This window comes from Mustelus asterias, chromosome 4, assembly GCF_964213995.1.
Source record: "Mustelus asterias chromosome 4, sMusAst1.hap1.1, whole genome shotgun sequence".
Lineage (NCBI taxonomy): Eukaryota > Metazoa > Chordata > Chondrichthyes > Carcharhiniformes > Triakidae > Mustelus > Mustelus asterias.
This window is the reverse complement of record NC_135804.1, coordinates 149,304,980-149,329,165: the sequence shown is the minus strand read 5'-3', so window position 1 is coordinate 149,329,165 and position 24,186 is coordinate 149,304,980. Positions and strand designations below refer to the sequence as shown.

Here is a 24,186-nt window from a genome sequence, read left to right as displayed (position 1 = left end):
CACCACCGACTTTGGTGTCATCAGCAAATTTGCTAATCCACCCAACTATACCCTCATCCAGATCATTAATAAATATTACAAACAGCAGTGGCCCCAAAACAGATCCCTGAGGTACACCACTTGTAACCGCACTCCATGATGAATATTTACTATCAACCACCACCCTCTGTTTCCTATCCGCTAGCCAATTCCTGATCCAATTTCCTAGATCACCCCCAATCCCATACATCTGCATTTTCTGCAGAAGCCTACCATGGTGAACCTTATCAAACGCCTTACTAAAATCCATATATACCACGTCCACTGCCTTGCCCCCATCCACCTCCTTGGTCACTTTCTCAAAAAACTCAATAAGGTTAGTAAGGCACGACCTACCTGCCACAAAACCATGCTGACTATCACCTATCAATTCATTACTCTCCAAATAACTATAAATCCTATCCCTTATAATTTTTTCCAACATCTTGCCGACAACAGAAGTGAGACTCACCGGTCTATAATTCCCGGGGAAGTCTCTGTTCCCCTTCTTAAACTTGTGACTAATAAACTTTTTACTTCACTTTGAGGATAGGCAAAGTGATACTGATGTACAGGATAGGGCTATTGTATCCAAAGGACAACTGCCCAAGATTGGCCTAGGGTAATGTACATACCAGAAGGATATACTGAATGGAAGGATCCGATCATTGTAAGGAAAGCAGGGAGTGAATTCAAACAATGGCTAACTGGCCAAGATGATGGACAAAAGATAACATCCATGGGCTGACAAAATAAACAGTGGAAAGTAAGAAAAGTCCCCTGGGTAGATCTGGTAGTAACTGTAGCACTAAGAAATATTCATGTACTGGCAACTGAAACTCTGATCATGAGAGGAAGAGATCCTATAGCAGTAGTCCAGAAAGAGATAGAAGGGCAAATAGGCTGTAGTTTGATTAGGCTATGTAATAGAACAAGGACTACAGAATAATCTAAAAACACTACGAGAAGTAGAAGTCTTATCACAGAACCTGACAGAAATGTTACAGTGCAGAAGGAGGCCATTCACGTCTGCACCAGCTCTCCGACTGAACAATTCAATTAGTGTCATCTACCACCTTCTCCCCATAACCCTGCACATTCTTCCTTTTCAGATAACAATATAATTCCCTTCTGAATGCTTCGATTGAACCTGCCTCCACCACATCCTCAGACAGTGCCCTCCCATCCTTAATCACAAGTTTTTATTCATGTCATTTTTGTTTATTTTACCAATTACTTTAAATCTGTTTCAACTCATTCTCGATCCTGACAGAAGTGGGAATAGTTCCTCCCTATCTACTCGGTTCAGACCCTTCATGATTTTGAATACCTCTAAAAAATTTCCTCTCAGTTTTCTCTCCTCTAACAAAAAAGTTCTAACTTCTCTAATCTATCTTCATAACATCCTTGTCCCTGGAACTATTCTCGTCAACCTTTTCTGCAGCCTTTCAAATGTCTTCACATCCTTCCTAAAGTACAACACCCAAAACTGGGCATGATGCTCCAGCTGAGGGCGAACCAGTGTCTTATTCAATTTTAACATAACCTCCTTGTTCTTGTACTCAATGTCCCTATTAATCATAGAAGAAATCATAGAAACCCTACAGTACAGAAAGAGGCCATTCGGCCCATCGAGTCTGCACCGACCACAATCCCACCCAGGCCCTACCCCCATATCCCTACATATTTTACCCACTAATCCCTCTAATCTACGCATCCCAGGACACTAAGGGGCAATTTTAGCATGGGCCAATCAACCTAACCCGCACATCTTTGGACTGTGGGAGGAAACCGGAGCACCCGGAGGAAACCCACGCTTAATAAAGCTTAGGATTCTATATGCTTTTTTGATCACTCTCTCAACTTGCCATGCCACCTTTGATGACTTATGCACATATACGCCCTCCTGCTTTTGCACCCCCTTTAGAATTGTATCCTTTATTTTTTTATTGGCTCTCCATTTTCTTCCTAACAAAATTAATCATTTCACATTTCTCCCCATTGAATTTCATCTGCCATCTTTCTGCCAACTTCACTAACCTGTCCATGTCCTTTTGAAGTTCTACACTATCACCTTCACAGTTCACAATGCTTCTAAATTTTGTATGATCTGCAAATTGTGAAATTGTGCCCTGTACACCAAGATCTATGTCATTAATATGTATCAGGATATATAAGGGAAGCTTTGAAAGCTGCAAACAAACTGGAAGATTAATTAATGAGAGGCAAAACAAATAGAGTTTGGATAGTTGGAAGGAATTTGTTGTTTACTCTGAAGTGTCAGATAGGAGACAGCCAGCCTCATCACAGGGGTGAATATGTATGGAAAAAGAACTCCCAGTTGAGACATGTAAGGCTAAAGTGAGACTAGTGGCTTTGGATTTAGAGACAACTTGAAGTTCAAGATGTTAGTTGACATCCCAACAGCAGGGCAAGTGATCTTAAAAACCTTTTTAGTTCTTCCAGCCACATAGTCATGGCGATGTAGGTCGATCGATATAAAAACCAGTTTTGCTGGGTGAAAAATTTCAAAGAGAAGTGTTTTTGAAACCAGCAGAAGAATCAAGTGATGTAGAAGGCAAGCTGTGTGAACTAAACAAATGTGTTTATAGGTTCATTCATGAGTCGAATGTGTATTTCTCAGTTATCTCTGTCTTGCTGAAAGTAGACTATTCAGCTCAAAGCAGATCCAGCAACATTCTATCGCAGAGAATTTCATACGTGTGATGCATGTCCATGATTTTCTGTGTGGAGGTTCTGCAGAATCTGAATAATTTGTTATAGATAAAAGGAGAATTTAAGATTGGAAGTCAAGCTTCTGGGGTCTTTAAATATATAGGCTTATACATTAATCAAAATAGGTCAGGAGTAACCTTGAATCAACAATCACAATCTAGAAAGTGTGTGACACATCCCAATAAATTGGACCAGGTCATCACAGAAAGATGATCTTACATCCAAAGAAGAAAAAGAGCAGTTAAGAAGCTCCTTCAATTTGGTCTCTTGCAATCGCTGCTCCCCATGCAGTCTACCCAACATCGGAGAGGCCAAACGTAGACTGGGTGACCACTTTGCTAAACACCTTCAGTCCATCCGCAAACAGGACTCAGACCTTCCTGTCGTTTGCCACTCTGTTCTCCTGTCCACATGCCTATCCTTGGCCTTTTGCAATGTTCTAGTGAACCTCAACATAAACTGGAGGAACAGCACCACAGCTTCCGATTGGGCATGTTACAGGCTTCTGGACTGAACATTTAGTTCATAAAATCCCTGCACTGCAGAAGGAAGCCATTTAGCCCATCGAGTCTGCACTGACCACAATCCCACCCAGGCCCTATTCTCATAACCCCACATATTTACCCTGTTAATCCCCTGACACCAGGGTCAATTTAGCATAGCCAATCAACCTAACCCGCACATCTTTGAACTGTGGGAGGAAACCAGAGCACCGGAGGAAACCCACACAGACATGGGGAGAATGTGCAAACTCCCCACAGTGACCCGAGGCCGGAATTGAACCTGGGTCAACAACTTAGTCATAGAGGTTTACAGCATGGAAACAGGCCCTTCGGCCCAACTTGTCCATGCCGCCCTTTTTTTTAAAAACTCCTAAACTAATCCCAATTGCCCGCATTTGGCCCATATCCCTCTATACCCATCATACCCATGTAACTATCTCAATGCTTTTTAAAAGATAAAATTGTACCCGCCTCTACTACCTCTGGCAGCTTCTTCCAGACACTCACCACCCTCTGTGTGAAACAATTGCTCCTCTGGACACTTTTGTATCTCTCCCCTCTCACCTTAAACCTATGCCCTCTAGTTTTAGACTCCCCTACCTTTGGGAAAAGATATTGACTATCTACCTTGCCTATGCCCCTCATTATTTTATAGACCTCTATAAGGTCATCCCTCAGCCTCCTACGCTCGAGAAAAAAGTCCCAGTCTACTCAGCCTCTCCGTATAACTCAATCCATCAAGTCCCGGTAGCATCCTAGTAAATCTTTTCTGCACTCTTTCTAGTTTAATAATATCCTTTCTATAATAGGGTGACCAGAATTGCACACAGTAGTCCAAGTGTGGCCTTACCAATGTCTTGTACAACTTCAACAAGACGTCCCAACTCCTGTATTCAATGTTCTGACCAATGAAACCAAGCATGCCGAATGCCGCCTTCACCACTCTGTCCACCTGTGACTCCACTTTCAAGGAGCTATGAACATGTACCCCGAGATCTCTTTGTTCTGTAACTCTCCCCAACGCCCTACCATTAACAAAGTCCTGCCCTGGTTCAATCTACCAAAATGCATTACCTCGCATTTGTCTAAATTAAACTCCATCTGCCATTCGTCAGCCCACTGGCCCAATTGATCAAGATCCCGCTGCAATTGGAGATAACCTTCCTCACTGTCCACCATGCCACCAATCCTGGTGTCATCTGCAAACTTACTAACCATGCCCCCTATATTCTCATCCAAATCATTAATATAAATGACAAATAACAGTGGGCCCAGCACTGATCCCTGAGGCACACCGCTGGTCACAGGCCTCCAGTTTGAAAAACAACTCTCTAAAACCACTCTCTGGCTTCTGTCAAGAAGCCAATTCTGTATCCATTTAGATACCTGACCCTGGATCCCGTGAGATTTAACTTTATGCAACAACCTACCATGCGGTACCTTGCCAAAGGCCTTGCTAAAGTCCATGTAGATAACATCAACTGCACTGCCCTCATCTACCTTCTTTGTTACCCCAACTTCAGAGCATGAACTCTCCCCTCCACCTTCCCCCCATTCCCATTTATTTTATTTCATTCTGATTCTTCTTTTCATCATTCATCTATTTTTATCATCCTTCTTTCTCACTTCCATTTTTCCACTTCTCCATTCTTGCTCTCCTTTTTGCCCCCCCCCCTCCCCCTTCAAGGCAACTGCCTTAACCACCTGTATTTCTGTTCTGCCAGTCACACATTCTGATCACTTAATGGACACTTTTAGCACCTCCTCAGCCTTCTTCATCCTCATTTACGTTCCCTTTGTCCCATTACAGCCCCCCACCCGACCCTCATAGTATAATTTTTTTCTGATTTTCTTTGGTCTTAGCTCTGATGAAGGGTCAGTCAGACTCGAAACATTGGTTCTAGTCTCTCCAATGATGCTGTCAGACCTGCTGAGGTTTTCCAGCATTTTCTGTTTTTGTTTCAGATTCCAGCATCCGCAGTATTTTGCTTTTATCGGTCAAGGAGCTTGATTGGACAGCTAAACTGGCTATGCATTTAAACAAAACCTGATGCCAGGTATGACATATTGGAACTATTGGGAACACACTCAAGTTGAGGACAAATAAAACATTAAATAAATTAAATTCAGAGAAATGTGTACTCAAGTTTCCAGCCCTGGGTGACCAGAAAGGCAATGAGGTTCGTCATTTTTTGTGATACTTCCCTTGCCAATCTTCCCAATGGATATTTAAGTACAACTGAGCATATAATGTTCTTGATGCGTAAAAAATTAGAAGTGTTGCCCCTTGTCCATGGAAGAAAAGGAAATAAAAAGGGTACTTAAAAGATACCCAAGGTGCAGAAATGCTGACTCAAGTACAAGCAATACACATAAGACTTTATTAATGAATCATTTTGAGGAAAATCCTATACAAAAGGACATTCTAAGAAATTTGCCCATTGGATACAATGTGGATAATCATTCTCCATGAAATAATGTATATTCGACAAAAGTATGACTGAGGAAAGGTTAAGAATTAGTTTTGTACATATGAAAGAAATTGTAGAGAGAAATGAGATCTGTACGGTAAAATCGATCAACACAAGTCACCAATTATTGAACTGCTTTCCAAAAAGGAATTGTCCCTGAAGACAGTGTTGGAGGCCCTAGAAAAGAGTCAAGTTTTATTCTGGTAGAAATATAGAATATTTTTTTCTTTGATTTATTTTGTAAATACATGAGTATGTTATAAAGTTTTCATTTAAAGAAGAGGGGAATGTTAATAACATGTTAATTATATTAAGATATACGAGTGACGGGCATTGTTTACTTAGCGCACTTATAAAGGGAGACTGATCCAATGTCTTCTTAGTATGGTGGTTAGTATACCTGTGTCATGTGGGAGACTTGGGTTAAATTCCCCAATGGGGAGATAACATTGCTGTTGAGATGGACAAAGAGAGACTGCAGGGACACTGGGTTGGTAGGTGGAGGGCAGAAATCTGTCATGCTGTATTCTGCATTTAAAGGAACTATCATGAAAAATATTTGCATCCAATTTCATACTTCACCATCTGGCTTGGGATCCAGTTATCAACCACCTCAGCTGACTTGAGCCATGATCAGGGATCAGACTGAGACTTAACCAGCTCAATACCACATTGCTTGTTTGCAGTTACCCACTGGGAAATTGCAGGTGAGTTTTAACTTTCAATTCATGTGAATTTTCCTGTAGTATTGTTTATTGATAGAACAGCAAGATGATGTATACAAACTGATTATAGTAGTGTCAAAACTAAATTACTATATGTGAAGCAAGAAACCTCAGAGTAGTTGCCATGTATCTACTTGTTTATAAACATCATAAAAGTGTTTCTGAAATATTTAAAGATGACAATTTAATCCCTGAACTGGAGTTCATTCTCAACTGCTTGAAGCTTTCCCATCTCCTCCACATAGGTGGGTTATTGCCCTTTTCAAGTTAAATACAAATTCAAACTGATTCTTATTTTTCATGCTTTGGTCCATAGGGTGCAGAAACAGCAGACCAATTATATACAATGGAAAAACAATACTGTTAAAGATAACAAGCTGAGTCAAAATAGAAAAGAAACAATCCAGGCATACGAAAGTCAAGCAAGGTAATTTTATAAAAAACAAAATCTGAAATAAAAACAGAAAATCCTGGAAATACTCAACAGGTCAGGCAGCATCTGTTGAGAGAAACAGATAACATTTCAGGTTGATTAACTTTTTACTGAGCTTATTATAGAAAGAAAGCACTTTACATTGAAGAAAAATGGTCTGCGCTAATTAGGAAGAAAAAGGAAAAACACAAATGAAGTGGACTGAAGACACGATGAAAGGGTTTTCTGAAGCCAAAAGAGAGGAGGAGGTGGTGGCAAAGTGAAGATTTCTAGGAAAGGAGTTCCTATGGGAAAGGACATGGTGGGCTGACAACGATGAGGCCCAAAAAGCAGATCACAAGAAGCAATCTGGTGTTGGGAGTGAAAGGTGATGAGTCACAAAACTGGTGGGAAGTCATCTGAACCAGATTTGAAAATAAGGCCAAGGCTCTTGAAGCCAATTTGTTAATGCACGGAGGCCCAAAAAAGTGAAGGTGATCGGACTTTGTGCTGCAGGAAACAAAGGTCATAGTATCCTAACAGTTTTAATGTGAGGCAGCATGGAAACCAGAGAAAACACTTGGGAAGTCATGAAAGGTCGGTCCAGAGTTCTGCAGTTCTCCAAGGTTCCACAACTCTGGGTTTTGCCTGAAGCGGCAGCCATGAAAGTGATTAAAAGTCAAAACAGAGGCATAAGAATTCTATTATCTATATTCCCTGCCTGCCCCTGGTTCCAATTTTTTTAATATTATGTGCCATTATTTTTGTAACACATTATTAAATATATTCTCAAAACTAATTTGCAGTAAGCAATTTTACACTGAATCCTCAAAATGCCTATTCACACAAAACTTGCACTTTGTAAAGCAAGGTGGCTATCCCAGGTTAGTTCATGTGTGTTCATTAATCTTGCCCCATAAAAGTTTGAAATTTACTTATAATCATGTCGACTAAACAGGCTAGAGTCAGAGTCATGGAGGTGCGAGAGAGAGGCAGACAGTTGGGCCAAACAATCCCTTCATCTCCACACCACTTGGACATATTGACAGCAGCTTGTCATGTCCCTGGAACAGTCCTATGAGGATGTCATTTTTGCTCACTAACCCACACACTGGGTGACCAAAGATCAGGAATGTTAATGTACAGCCAAATATTGAGGAGCAGTCCCTTCAAATAGGGAAGAGGGACTGCAACTTCTCACACCCGACATATATATGAAGCACTGACTTCTCACAAGCGTTTCTCCTATTTTTTCCCAACCTCCATCAGCATGCTAGATGCATATTAGGGCTGAAGGCTTGCTGACGTTTAGTCCCGTTGAGAGAAATTGATGATGCTATCAAGCATAGAGTCGAAGATAGTAGTTGGGTGGTTAGGCACTCTGATAGGTGCTCAAAGCGTGCTTCAGACAAGAGCTGAGGAGGGACTGAGGAGAAATTGTAGAGAATGAATGGATTAGTCAGCACTACGTAGCTTGGCATCCCCTTCTTTGATTCAATCAAATATATTAATCTGGAGTTGAAATTAATTCAATATAATTGAATTACCAGGGCGGCACGGTAGCACAGTGGTTAGCACTGCTGCTTCACAGCTCCAGGGACCTGGGTTCGATTCCCGGCTTGGGTCACTGTCTGTGTGGAGTCTGCATATTCTCCCCGTGTCTGCGTGGGTTTCCTCTGGGTGCTCCTGTTTCTTCCCACAGTCCAAAGATGTGCGGGTTAGGTGGATTGACCATGCTAAAATTGCCCCTTAGTGCCTGAGATGCATAGGTTAGAGGGATTAGCGGGTAAATATGTAGGGATATGGGGGTAGGGCCTGGGTGGGATTGTGGTCGGTGCAGACTCGATGGGCTGAATGGCCTCTTTCTGCACTGTAGGTTGTCTATGATGATAATATTGGCAGAATCCGTATTTGTCCAATGCTTACCAAGTCCAACCACTGCAGACAGTGGGCATCAGCCCCAGAGACTCCTTGACAGGCATTTATCATGAAACATTGAGTTGGAATGACTTTGCTTTGAAACTACTGTACAGTACCATGATAAACTCTTTTAACAGAATATTTTTAAAAAGATGCAATGATGAAGCTATATTAAAAACCTGTCCAAGATTAGTTGGCACCCTGAGAGTGGTATTGGTTTATTTGGGAAGGATATTGAAGAAATTGAAGATTCAGCACTCATATGCTGCCTAATATGAAGTGTAAATATGAACTACAACTTGAAAAATTGGATCTGTTGGTTTTAGAGCAAAGGAGATTACTGGGTGATTTGACAAAGATGTTTAAAAATGATAAAAGGATGGGGCAGATTGAAATAGACTGCTTCCAATGAGTATGGGGTCTAGAATGAACAGCTATAGATCTAAGAATAAAGAGATTAAATTTACACAAAGGGTTGTGAGGCTATGGAGTGCACTACTTCCAAGTACTAATTTCTCTACAAAGTGGAGAACGTTGCAAGCCAGGCATCACCAATGAGCCTGTTTAAAAGGTTTATCATTTGTCATTCTGACCAGAATGTATTGACTGTTCACACCAGCAGAGAGGACTCTCCCAACACACCATGGCCATCCACATGGTATGGTTTGTGTACCTCTGGAGCGTGGTCAATGTTATATATCTACATTCCACAAAGGAAAAGGAAAAATCCAGAAACCTGTAGACCATCTGTTAATACTGTATGCAGCACATTAGCTGCAAATGCTCAGTAAACAATATCAAGAGCTTTTCTTTGCACAAATTTGTAAAAGAAAATTCCTACCTAACCTCCCTGCACAGATCTGTGTGTAATCTGCACTATGTAGTTCAGAATCAAGATTTTCAAGGCTAGGCCAAAGTGAAGGGATAAATCAACTAGTAAGTTTCCTATTCCAAAATGTCATTGTATGTCAGTGACAATTGGAACCAGGTTCAACTGTGGCCGCAGTTGAACAGCCTGCAGATGCTCACTGCCTGGGTTCACACATAATGAAGAGGCTCTTGGAGATAAACAAGCACTGTTGACATATAAGCAAATTTATCCCAGCAAGGGGAAAAGAAGCTGAAAAATAAACTTTGGGTAGTTAAATCTTCACATACAAACAGAATTGCTTGAACAATACTTGCTTGTTTTGTCCTTTCGCAGTGTCCAAATACAGCAATAATTTCTAGTTCACGTAATTCACTCGTAAAAAGACAAGTAATAAAATGAGGGAACATCAGTTGGAAAACAGTTGTGTTAAAAACATTTATTGCACATATGAACTTCTAAACAATATTCTAATTTTTGTTGGACAATGATCCTTTCCCTGGTTCCACTCACAATTGCATTATGAAAGTCGGGGTAGAAATTATATTAAATTTCTACCCAAAGGATAGGTCTGGGTCTTCAGTTTTATTACCGCTTGAAGGTTGGTATTCCAAAGCGATTGAAAGAAAAAATCCATTATTATTTAAACTACTATCAAGGTCATTGGAATCCAAGGACTTTATCCAAAAATGCTGAAAATCTTTCTGGATGCCCTGGAGGGAATGGTTTCAAAGATGTGAAGTCCAATTTTTGTAATGTTTCAGAAAGCGTGCTGGAACAAGAAGCAAAATAAGTTATTAATGTGGCAAGAGATCTGTTGTAACAGTTTCTACTTCCTGAAATTTCACTGTAATAAACTTTGCCAAGACATCACGGCACCTTTTGACAGGGCTAAGTAATGCATTGCTTACAAAGTAACCAAGCCACAAAGGACACTGTCTAGGCAAATCCAGTGTACATTGTAACTTTAAAAACTTGTCTTGAAAAATACAAATGTACATTGTGTACATCAGACATAATGCATCATCCAGCATTCACCGATTTAAAATTTGCTTGTCAACAATCTGAAAGGTGAACATGATTTGTTTGGAACACATCATAATAATTCACTTATATTACTGATTCCTCACGCTAAATGACATATCCTTTCAAAGGTCTGGGCAACATTGCCCTACACCAGCTTTCTCTAGTGACATAAGAACATAAGAAATAGGAGCAGGAGTAGGCCATCTAGCCCCTCGAGCCTGCCCCGCCATTCAATAAGATCATGGCTGATCTGACGTGGATCAGTACCACTTACCCGCCTGATCCCCATAACCCTTAATTCCCTTACCGATCAGGAATCCATCCATCTGCGCTTTAAACATATTCAGCGAGGTAGCCTCCACCACCTCAGTGGGCAGAGAATTCCAGAGATTCACCACCCTCTGGGAGAAGAAGTTCCTCCTCAACTCTGTCTTAAACCGACCCCCCTTTATTTTGAGGCTGTGTCCTCTAGTTTTAACTTCCTTACTAAGTGGAAAGAATCTCTCCGCCTCCACCCTATCCAGCCCCCGCATTATCTTATAAGTCTCCATAAGATCCCCCCTCATCCTTCTAAACTCCAACGAGTACAAACCCAATCTCCTCAGCCTCTCCTCATAATCCAAACCCCTCATCTCCGGTATCAACCTGGTGAACCTTCTCTGCACTCCCTCCAATGCCAATATATCCTTCCTCATATAAGGGGACCAATACTGCACACAGTATTCCAGCTGCGGCCTCACCAATGCCCTGTACAGGTGCATCAAGACATCCCTGCTTTTATATTCTATCCCCCTCGCAATATAGGCCAACATCCCATTTGCCTTCTTGATCACCTGTTGTACCTGCAGACTGGGCTTTTGCGTCTCATGCACAAGGACCCCCAGGTCCCTTTGCACGGTAGCATTTTTAATTTGTTTCCATTGAGATAGTAATCCCATTTGTTATTATTTCCTCCAAAGTGTATAACCTCGCATTTATCAACGTTATACTCCATTTGCCATATCCTCGCCCACTCACTCAACCTGTCCAAATCTCTCTGCAGATCTTCTCCGTCCTCCACACGATTCACTTTTCCACTTATCTTTGTGTCGTCTGCAAACTTCGTTACCCTACACTCCGTCCCCTCCTCCAGATCATCTATATAAATGGTAAACAGTTGCGGCCCGAGTACCGATCCCTGCGGCACGCCACTAGTTACCTTCCTCCAACCGGAAAAACACCCATTTATTCCGACTCTTTGCTTCCTGTCGGATAGCCAGTCCCCAATCCACTTTAACACACTACCCCCAACTCCGTGTGCCCTAATCTTCTTCAGCAGCCTTTTATGGGGCACCTTATCAAACGCCTTTTGGAAATCCAAAAACACCGCATCCACCGGTTCTCCTCCATCAACCGCCCTCGTCACATCTTCATAAAAATCCAACATGTTCGTCAAGCATGACTTTCCCCTCATGAATCCATGCTGCGTCTGATTGATCGAACCATTTCTATCCAGATGCCCTGCTATCTCCTCTTTAATAATGGATTCCAGCATTTTCCCTACTACAGACGTTAAGCTGACCGGCCTATAGTTACCCGCCTTTTGTCTCCTTCCTTTTTTAAACAGCGGCGTAACATTAGCCGTTTTCCAATCAACCGGCACTACCCCAGAATGCAACGAGTTTTGATAAATAATCACTAACGCATCCACTATTACCTCTGACATTTCTTTCAATACCCTGGGATGCATTCCATCCGGACCCGGGGACTTGTCCACCTTCAGTCCCATTAGCCTACCCAGCACTGCCTCTCTGGTAACATTAATTGTATTAAGTATTTCTCCTGCTGCCAACCCTCTATCGTTAATATTTGGCAAACTATTTGTGTCCTCCACCGTGAAGACCGACACAAAAAACTTATTTAAAGACTCAGCCATATCCCCATTTCCCACTATTATCTCCCCCCTCTCGTCCTCCAAGGGTCCAACATTCACTCTAGCCACTCTATTCCTTTTTATATATTTATAAAAACTTTTACTATCATTTTTTATATTAATTGCTAGCCTAGCTTCATAGTCTATCCTTCCTTTCTTTATCGCTTTCTTAGTCTCTCTTTGTTGTTTCTTAAATTTTTCCCAATCACTTGTTTCTCCACTATTTTTGGCCACTCTGTACGCAGCTGTTTTTATTTTAATACTCTCCTTTATTTCCTTCGTTATCCACGGCTGGTTCTCCCTTTTCTTACAATCCTTGTTTTTTGCTGGAATATATTTTTGCTGAGAACTGAAAAGGATCTCCTTAAAAATCCTCCACTGTTCCTCAGCTATCCTACCTGCCAGCCTGCTCTCCCAGTCTACCTTAGCCAATTCATCCCTCATCCTATCATATTTCCCTCTGTTCAAACAGAGGACACTGGTTTGAGACCAAACTTTCTCCTCTTCCATCTGAATCAGAAATTCGACCATATTGTGGTCACTAGACCCAAGAGGGTCCTTCACAATAAGATCCTTAATTCTACCTACCTCGTTACACAATACCAGATCCAAAATAGCTCGTTCCCTCGTTGGTTCCGTAACATGCTGTTCAAGGAAACTATCCCGACAGCATTCTAAGAACTCTTCCTCCATTCCACCCTTACCGACTTGAGTCTGCCAGTCAATGTGCATGTTGAAGTCCCCCATGATTATTGCCGTTCCGTTTTTACACGCATCCCTTATCTGCTTGTTTATAGCCCTCCCTACCTCAACATTATTATTTGGGGGCCTATATACCACACCTACTAGTGTCTTTCTCCCTCTACTATTCCTCATCTCTACCCATAATGATTCCACGTTTTGTTCCTCAGAGCCTATGTCATCCCTCAGTACTACCCTGATATTATCTCTTATTAATAGCGCGACCCCACCACCTTTTCCTTCCTGTCTATTCTTCCTAAACGCCTGATACCCCTGGATATTCATCTCCCAGTCCTGGTCACCTTTCAGCCACGTTTCTGTAATGGCCACTAGATCGTACCCACTTGTGCTGATTTGCACCATCAACTCATTCACCTTGTTCCGAATGCTTCGTGCATTCAGGCAAAGTGTCCTTATTCCAGCTTTTATCTGAACCCGCTTTGATGAGTCGCGAACACCCTCTCCCTCTACTCCCTTATCTAAATTACCGCCTTCATTCACTTGCACCCTCTCCTCTACCATTAATTTTGTAATTCCCCTTACCCCTGCATCCTCCCCCCCATCAATTAGTTCCTTGATCCTAGTCAACTCTTCTAGCTCCCCTCCCCCCAACCTATCTAGTTTAAATTCTCCCCAGTAGCCTTAGCCAACCTACCGGCCAGGATATTGGTCCCCGTGTGATTCAAGTTCCACCCGTTTTTTGTATACAGATCACCCCTGCCCCTAAAGAGGTCCCAATGGTCCAGGAACCTGAATCCCTGCCCCCTGCACCAGTCCCTCAGCCACACATTCATCCTCCACCTCACTCCATTCCTGCCCTCACCTTCCCGTGGCACAGGCAGTAATCCTGAGATTACTACCTTTGCTTTCCTCTTTCTCAGCTGTCTCCCTAATTCCCTGTACTCCCTTTTCATGACCCCTTCTCCCTTCCTACCCACATCAGCGGTACCAATATGTACCGCTACCTCAGGCTCCTCTCCCTCCCACCTCAGGATTTCCGGGACGCGACTAGCGACATCCTGGATCCCGGCCCCAGGGAGGCAGACCACCATGCGAGAATCCCGCCTACCTCCGCAGAAACGCCTGTCTGTCCCCTTCACCATCGAGTCCCCGATTAATACCGCCTTCCTCCTCTTTTCCTTAGCCCTCTGAGTTACAGGGCTGGACTCCACTGCGGAGACACGGCCACTGCTGCTTCCCCCAGGCGGGCTGTCCCCCCCAGCAGTACTCAAGCAGGAGTACTTGTTGTGCAGGGGCAAATCCACCGGGGTGCTCTCAACCACCCTAGCCTTACCCTTCCTGGCCGTCACCCACTTGGCCTCTTCCCGTGGCCCTGGTGTGACCACCTGATGATAGCTCTTGTCTATCACCTCCTTATTCTCCCTCATCAGCCTAAGATCCTCGAGCTGTAGTTCCAGCTCCCTAACACGGTCTCTCAGGAACCGCAGCTCGACACACCCCTCACAGATGTGGATGTCCGGGAGGCCAGATGCCTCCAGGACCTCCCACATCCTACACTGGGAACAACACATTGGTTTCACACTCATACTGGACACTTTATGTCAAGTAAGACAGTGAAAAGTTAATAAGAGTGTAAGGAAACAAAAACTCACCCCTGCTCGTCCAAGCCCTGTGAGCCAAAGCCCTGACAGCTCACTCAACTTCCCACTCACTCTGCTGTCCGCTACTATGCTGCCCGCTGTATACTTTGGTGCACTTTTAAACCCTCCAAAAACTTCCCCTGGCCTGACTTCCGGTTTTGAAAAAAACCTCCGATTTTAAACCCAAAATTAACTGAAAAAATAAATAATTAATTACAGTCAGAAGACCCACTCTCTTACCCTCAGCCTGCTCCTGGGAACAATGAAGCTGAACCTCCAAGGTAAGCCCTTTTTAAACCCTCCAAAAACTTCCCCTGGCCACTCCTGGCCTGACTTCCGGTTTTGAAAAAAACCTCCGATTTTAAACCCAAAATTAACTGAAAAAATAAATAATTAATTACAGTCAGAAGACCCACTCTCTTACCCTCAGCCTGCTCCTGGGAACAATGAAGCTGAACCTCCAAGGTAAGCCCTTTTTAAACCCTCCAAAAACTTCCCCTGGCCACTCCTGGCCTGACTTCCGGTTTTGAAAAAAACCTCCGATTTTAAACCCAAAATTAACTGAAAAAATAAATAATTAATTACAGTCAGAAGACCCACTCTCTTACCCTCAGCCTGCTCCTGGGAACAATGAAAAACAATGAAAATAGTGACAATTGATAGAAGTGGTAAAATATTTTGAATATACTAAAATAGTTTGAACAACATGGTGTTTTGGTGTAGCTCAGACTCAATATTTTGCATTGAATCCACAGTTCTAAATCATCTGCTTTTTGAGTGGGTGACCAGCATTTTTTACCCTTTTGTGCAGTTTATAGTATTTTTTTGTGCTGCTACTGACTGATATAGACAGCTTTTTATGAAGCTTCTTCTAAGTTTTTCTGATTTTTGTAGTTTGACATGCTTTAAACTCTACAGATTTTAGAAGTGTTTTATTATTGACCTGATAACAGTAAACAAATACTGCATTAAGTGCAGCACTACATACTGAGTTAACTAGCTGATTTTAGTTGCACTAAGTCTGGGGCATCGCAATTATAGAGTCAGAGGTTTACAGCATGGAAACAGACCCTTCGGCCCAACTTATCCATGCTGCCCTTGTTTTTTAAACTACTAAGCTAGTCCCAATTGCCTGTGTTTGGCCCATATCCCTCTATACCCATCTTATCCATGTAACTGTCTAAATGCTTTTTAAAAGACAAAATTGCACCCGCCTCTACTACTACCTCTGGCAGCTTATTCCAGACACTCACCACCCTCTGTGAAAAAATTGCCCCTCTGGACCCTTTTGTATTTAGACCATAAGACCATAAGACATAGGAGCGGAAGTAAGGCCATTCGGCCCATCGAGTCCACTCCACCATTCAATCATGGTTGATTTCAACTCCATTTACCCGCTCTCTCCCCATAGCCCTTAATTCCTCGAGAAATCATTTCGCCCCTCTCGCCTTAAATCTATGCCCTCTAGTTTTAGACTCCCCTATCTTTGGGAAAAGATGTTGACTATCCAGCTGATCTATGCCCCTCATTATTTTATAGACCTCTGAGATCACTCCTAAGCTTCAGGGAAAAAGTCCCAGCCTATCCAGCCTCTCCCTATAACTCAAACCATCAAGTCCCGGTAGCATCCTAGTAAATCTTTTCTGCACTTTTTCTAGTTTAATATCTTTTCTATAATAGGGTGACCAGAACTGTACACAGTATTCCAAGTGTGGCCTTACCAATGTCTTGTGCAACTTTAACAAGACGTCCCAAATCCTGTTTTCAATCTTCTGACCAATCACCCTGTCCACCTGTGACTCCATTTTCAAGGAGCTATGAACATGTACCCCTAGATCTCTTTGTTCTATAACTTTCCACATCGCCCTACCATTAACTGAGTAAGTCCTGCACTGGTTCAATCTACCACAATGCATCACCTCGCATCTATCTAAATTAAATGGACATAAGCGGATGATTGGAACACATGAACACACACGCACGCGTGCGCATGCACGCACATAAAAGGTCCTAGTACTGAATCTTGGAAAACATATTGACTCCAGTCTGAGATGCAACCATTTACCACCTTTATTTAAATTTCACACTCAAAACATCCACCATCAAGGTCATGAGCAGCTGATATTAGGAACATCAGTACCTTCCAGTTCCACTCCAAGTTACACAACACCCTGACTTAGATACATGATCACCATTCCTTCACTGTTGCTGGGACAGAAATACTGGAATTCTTTGCCTAATATACAGTGGTACTGTGGAAATATCTTCATTACACGGACCACAAAGGTTCAAGGCGGCGGCTCACCACATTCTCAAGAGTGATGAGGGATGGCAATTAAATGTTGGCCTTGTCAGTTGCACACACAGCTTGAAAATTATAAGTAATGGATGATAAGTATTGTAAAGCATACAAGAGTTTGTGGTCAATGTGGATGCTTTTAATAACAAATAAGTTTCTTAAAATTTTAGCTTAGTGATAAGTTATATCCCTAAAAGATCAGGCTTGAGTTGCTTACAATCTGTTTTTTTAAAAAGAAATGTGCTTAGAATAATCCAATTCGAACAAACAGTCTCGAGATTGAAATCAATAGATTTTTGGGCAGTAGGGGAAATCAATGGCTAAGAGGATAGGAAAGTGGAGTTCATGTAGGAGGCTCTGGTATGGCCTATTTGATTTATGTTCTCATTTGATTTACTTTTTTAAATTTAGAATTTTCAAAGTTGCCATTGAATTCTCATATCACTGCTCAATTTTTGTGACTCAATCAGCATCCTTAAGAATTACTGACACGGACAAAACTGTCTCATTAATTGCTTAATTTGGAGCACTGGCATGCCACTGGACCAAGTGCCAAGACGAAAAGATTTCTTTTGTGATACTTCTGTTTCTGCAAATTGACCACCCCCTATTTCAACCAATACTTCACCCTTGTACACTTCAAATAACCTTCTACAGGCTATCCAAATTTGAAGCAATACATTCCATTATTTCAATTCCCCAATGAGGCTAGCAGAATTGGCAGACAAATGCTAGATGGAATTTAATGCAGAGAAGTGTGAGATGATGAATTTTGGCAGGGATAGGAAGAGGCAATATATACTTAATGACATAGTTCTAAGGAAGGCAAAGAGGGTCTATTTACATTGATCGGTGAAGGTAGTAGCAGGGAGGGTTGTTTCAGTCAGTAAAATCATAAAAAATAGGAGTAGGCCATTGAGCCCAACATGTTTGCTCCGTCATTTGATAAGATCATGGCTGATCTGATATGGCCTTAACTCGATTTTTCTGTCTGTCCCTCTTGGCTGTTAACTCCCTTGTCAGTTAAAAATGTTTAAATCAGTGTTGAATACATCCAATAACACAGTCTCCACTGCTCTCTATGGAAGAGAATTCAAAAGACTCAGAGAGAAGACATTTCTTCTCATCTCCCTCTTAAATGGGAGTTCCTACTTTTTAAAACTGTGCCCCCCCGCCCTAGATTCCCCCTCGAGAGGAAACATCCTCTCAGCATCTACCTTGTCAATCACCCTAAGAATCTTTCATGTGTCAAGAAGATCCCCTTTTATTCTTCTGAACTCCAATGAGTATAGACTTCAACCTGCTCAATCTTTCCTCATAGATAATCCCTTCATCCTAGCTGGCTGTCAGTTCAGTACAGCTCGATAGCGAGGATTGCATCAGTGGTTAGTTGCTGGGGTGCAGCCTGGTCACCCCAGTTGGATACAGTTTCAAACAAATTTAGCACTGGCAGATAAACAGCTGTTGGGGAAAATTTGAGTTTGAGTCTAGTTGCTTGACAACTCAGCGTAGGCAGAATGAGGAAGATAAGTTTCCTCCATGCTGAGTTAAAGTTATTTTTGAGGGGAAAATGGAGGTATATCTTCAAAGGAGGGGAGCTGAAATCGCTCGTAAGGAAGACAACAGTTTAAAGGGTTTTTGCAACTCTCAGTGATCACTGGCATGCTGAGAAACTCAACGTTTTTTTTTCTGCCAATTAACGTGCAGTTTGTGATGTTTGACCACAGTTTGCATGTTAATTCATGTTCAACTCATTATTTTAAGATAGATGGTACTGACTGCTTGTTGATTGGGAAAAAATGCTTCTGTTTGTTTAAAACCATGGAATCTTGTGGCCTTATTTTCTTAGCAAGTAACTGGAATTTCAAATTTCATCTTTCTAAATTACCGGCCCATAAGAAGTACAAAAGCAGGGAACTTATGCTGAACATTTTATAAAGCTTCATAAAAGCTCTGGTTAAGACATAACTAGAGTATTGTTTCCAATTTTGGTCACCACACTTTAGGGAGGACGTGAGGGCTTCAGAAGATACAGAGATTTGCCAGAATGGTTCCAGGAATGAGGGATTTTAATCACAAGGTTAGATCGGAGAAGCTGCTGTTGTTCTTTGTGGAGCAAAGGAGATTGAAGGGATATTTGATGAGAGGTGTACAAGATTATGACAAGTTCAGATAGGCAGACAAAGAAAAGTTATTGCCATTAGCTGTTGGCACAAGGATTAGGGGACACATTTAAGATTGTGGGCAAGAGATGCAGGGGGATATGAGGAAAATCTCTTATCTGATAATGACTTGAAACTTGCTGCTTACAAGGTTGGTGAAAAAAGAGACAACGAATGACTTCAAAACTAAATTGGATAGGCACTTGAGAAAAATAAACTTGCAGGGATATGGGGATAGAACAGGACTGACTGGATGGCTCTACAGAGAGCTGGCATGGACCCAAAGGTCCAAATGGCCTCCTTTTGTGCAGTTAACAGCTCTATCACTCTAAATATTTGCTATGTTACAGTGGTACAAAACCTAATATTTAAAAGATGCAGACTGCTTTTTAAAAAAAGTATTAGGTTTACTCCTCCACAGAAACTTTCTCCAACAACCAACATACATTTGATGGATGTTTAAGAAAATGTTCCAAAAACTGAATCTGTATAAAAGAAATGATCATAATGCAAAAATAATATAAAAATCCATGCTAAACCTGGGAGGATCAAGTGTACTGAATGTTCTCCACCCAGTGTTTTGTTTTCATCTAAAATGGAGTAGCTCTCTCAGTGCTCTGCCAGGTCACCCTTCCGATTTTTTGAATTTAATGTCATCTCATGCTGTTGTGCTAACTTGCCCAACTGAACATTCTTTTTTTGGGGGGGGGGGGGGGGGGTGTCTGGTGAACTGTATGCCAGTAAACTTTATCCAGGTAACCAAGCTGTTTATGCTTCCCACTGATAACCCGTCCTAGAGGACAAAACATGGAGACTACAGAGTCAAGCAGTTTGGGAGGTTCGAGTTTCGATCAGAGTCCATAACAAGAGGCAAAACAAAAATCCTCCTTCCTCAAAAATAGATAGTTACAAAGGTGCAAGGGTAGAGGATGATGATATAGCAAGCGGGACCCACTGTAATAATTAAATAAAAACACAACTATACAACTTGCTAATGAATGGAGAGAGTAGCATGCCATTCTTTACACATTGTCCAGGTTGGTGTGTAATGAGGGCTATCTGGCGACTGAGGGTATCACAATCAACCTGATTCTAATGCTCAGATCTTGGCAGCAGCTATGGAGAGGGAAACAGCATTAAAGTTTCACATCAATGACGTTTCACCAGATTTTATAGACAACACTGCAGGAGTCCCCTAATAGCAATCAGGAATAGAAACCATATTATTGTTTCCCCATGTCACTACCTGAGGCTCACAAAGGTTAATTGTGATGTTCCTATTCCTATTTGCTAACACAGAATAAGCCAGAAATAAAACTCCTGGTTACTATTGCTCAAAACCACACCTAATTACCCACTGACTCAGGGAGCTGCTTTATAAAAAAAAATCAGAAACCAAACTAATGCATATATAAACAAACAACAATCAATATTTAAAACTGTTACCAAAGGAGACAATTGTTAAGTCCCCACGTCTCTCTTCTAAGAGAGAATGTGCGAAAGCTTCATAGTGAAGCTGAGCCTTACCAGCCGCCCGCAGGCCAACACTGTCTCTGAGGCTGTGCTGGGCGCAAACAAATGCAGTACAGCCTCGATTTCAGGGGGTGTGGCTTGACTGAGTACATGCTTTTAAAAGGGAAACATTGTTCTTAAATGTTAACTTTTCTAATCTTTCCGTTTTACAAACAATTTACCCTACCTGCAAGTGCAGTACACAAGATGCCCATCTTGGTGCAGCTGTTTGGCCAGTTCCAACTGGTGATTGTCCATTAACTTCTCATTAATGACAACAATGAGGGGCTTTCCAGCTTCAAGGGTCTCCAGGCAACTTCCAGCACCTAGATGGGTGTTACAGCATGAAAAATTAACGCATCTCCAGGAATCTGTAAGAAAATAATTCTGACACCACTGCACTGCTTTTTTAAAAAATATTTTTAAAAATATTCATTCAGGGAATGTGGGTATTGCTGTTTAGACCAGCATTTATTGTCCATCCCTAATTGGCCTTGAGGTGGTGGTGATGAGCTGTCTTCATTAGCCGCTGCAATCCATGTGGCATAGGTACACCCACAGTGCTGTTAGGGAGGGAGCTTCAGGACTTTGACCCAGCAACAGTGAATGAACTTTCCCACATTCACTTTGATGATACTGACAAACTTTCTGCTGGAAGTATTTTTTAAAAGCTTATTTAATCTCTGATCTATAGTAATTGAGGCAGCAGATAGCATCAGAAATATTATATAATCTAGCCAACAGTTGAGCCTTTTTGCTAAAATTGGGTCTTAGTAACGGACGCAAATCGTAAGTTCATTGCATATTACTGACTCATAGAATCCCTACAGTGCAGGAGGCCATTCGACCCATCGAGTCTGCACCGACCACAATCCCACCCAGGCCCCATGCATTTACCCTAGCTAGTCCCCCTGACACTACGGGGCAATTTAACATGGCCACTCCACCTAACCTGCACATCTTTGGACTGTGGGAGGAAACCAGAGCACCCGGAGGAAACCCACACAGACGGGAGAATGTGCAAACTCCACACAGACAGTGACCCAAGCCGGGAATTGAACCTGGGTCCCTGGCGCTGAGAGGCATCAATGCTATCCACTGTGCCACCGTGTGACTCAGAAAATTATCCAAAGTACCAGGTTCTAGAGGAAGAATATGGAACAGGAAGGTAATGTCTATTCTCATGAAAGGATAGAGGATAAAGGTTTTTAAAATACAAATAGGTTCAATAGCATAAATGTGGTGAAATGGTTTCCAATGCGGGTGAGCCTAGAACAAAGGGGAATAAACTGATCAAATGAAGAATTTATGAGGGATTTCTTCCAGACAATGGTGAAAAACTAAAACTTACTGTTCAAGCAGATAGAATTGACAAATATAAGGGAAGCCCTGAGGCATACAAAGGGAAAAGGGAGTTGAGCAATATGAGGGCAGGATTGAAATAGGCTTATGCAGAGTATAAACACAGGCATTGATCAGCTGGACAAAATGACTAGTTTCTACACTGGCAATTCAATAGAATTACCACAAGCCTGAGTAACAATTGCAAGAAAATAACACCATTATATTTTAAATTAACAGCTGAATGATGGTTAAATTCCATTATTACAATTTCTACCCTGAACACTGACAGTTTGAATTTATCTGACAAGTTAAATGAGTGAATACAGATCAGGAAGGTCACAGATTCCATCTCCAGTCTGTGCTGTTAGCTGATCTCATTCACAATAGTAAATGGTGCATTATAATTAGTTTTAGTGCTGCTTGGCTAAGCAAAGGAAAATGTGCCAGCTTTCCTGTTCACTATCCGGAGACACTTGCTGAAAGTGCTCTTTGTTGCCATTGGCAACAATAATAATGGGCTTAATTCAGAAGACCCTCTGTTGTTGAATAACTCAGTAAGAAGTCTCACAACACCAGATTAAAGACCAACAGGTTTATTTGGCAGCAAAAGCCACTAGCTTTCGGAGCGCTGCTCCTTCATCAGGTGAGTGGGAGTTCTATTCACAACGGCTATTGTTACGCCGCTGTTTAAAAAAGGAAGTAGACAAAAGGCGGGTAACTACAGGCCGGTTAGCGTAACGTCTGTAGTTGGGAAAATGCTGGAATCCATCATTAAAGAAGAAATAGCAGGCCATCTGGAGAAGAATGGTTCGATTAAGCAGACGCAGCATGGATTCATGAGAGGAAAGTCATGTTTGACGAACTTACTGGATTTTTATGAAGATGTGACTAGTGCGGTTGACGGAGGGGAACCGGTAGATGTGGTGTTTTTGGATTTCCAAAAGGCATTCGATAAGGTGCCTCACAAAAGGTTGCTGCAGAAGATTGGGGCACACGGAGTTGGGGGTAGGGCGTTAGCGTGGATTGGCTATCCAACAGGAAGCAGAGAGTTGGAATAAATGGGTGCTTTTCTGGTTGGCAGATGGTGACTAGTGACGTGCCGCAGGGTTCGGTACTGGGGCCTCAACTGTTTATTATTTACATAGATGATCTGGAGGAGGGGACTGAGTGTAGGGTAACAAAGTTTGCTGATGACATGAAGATAAGTGGGAAAGTGAATTGTGTGGAGGAAGCGGAAGGTCTGCAGAGAGATTTGAATAGGCTGAGTGAGTGGGCGAGGATAGAACCATAGAAAATTACAGCTCAGAAACAGGCCTTTTGGCCCTTCTTGTCTGTGCCGAACCATTTTATGCCTAGTCCCACTGACCTGCACTTGGACCATATCCCTCCACACCCCTCTCATCCATGAACCCATCCAAGTTTTTCTTAAATGTTAAAAGTGACCCCGCATTTACCACTTTATCCGGCAGCTCATTCCACACTCCCACCACTCTCTGCGTGAAGAAGCTCCCCCTAATATTCCCTTTAAACTTTTCTCCTTTCACCCTTAACCCATGCCCTCTGGTTTTTTTCTCCCCTAGCCTCAGCGGAAAAAGCCTGCTTGCATTCACTCTATCTATACCCATCAAAATCTTATACACCTCTATCAAATCTCCCCTCAATCTTCTACGCTCCAGGGAATAAAGTCCCAACCTATTCAATCTCTCTCTGTAACTCAGCTTCTCAAGTCCCGGCAACATCCTTGTGAACCTTCTCTGCACTCTTTCAATCTTATTTACATCCTTCCTGTAACTAGGTGACCAAAACTGTACACAATACTCCAAATTCGGCCTCACCAATGCCTTATATAACCTTACCATAACACTCCAACTTTTATACTCGAGACTCCGATTTATAAAGGCCAATGTACCAAAGGCACTCTTTACGACCCTATCCA

The 24,186-nt window shown here is 42.1% G+C and overlaps 1 protein-coding gene across 1 annotated transcript in view; it reads right to left on the bottom strand.

Moving 5' to 3' along the window:
• The window catches only part of alg13 (ALG13 UDP-N-acetylglucosaminyltransferase subunit), a 110,511-nt gene that overhangs the window by 70,623 nt on the left and 15,702 nt on the right, over positions 1-24,186 (bottom strand). Inside the window, exons 3-4 of the mRNA XM_078212075.1 lie at positions 21,094-21,232; positions 10,317-10,425 (exon numbers count right to left, since the gene is read on the bottom strand). Coding sequence (XP_078068201.1) covers positions 10,317-10,425; positions 21,094-21,232 — 248 coding nt within the window. The remainder of the gene's footprint in view (positions 1-10,316; positions 10,426-21,093; positions 21,233-24,186) is intronic.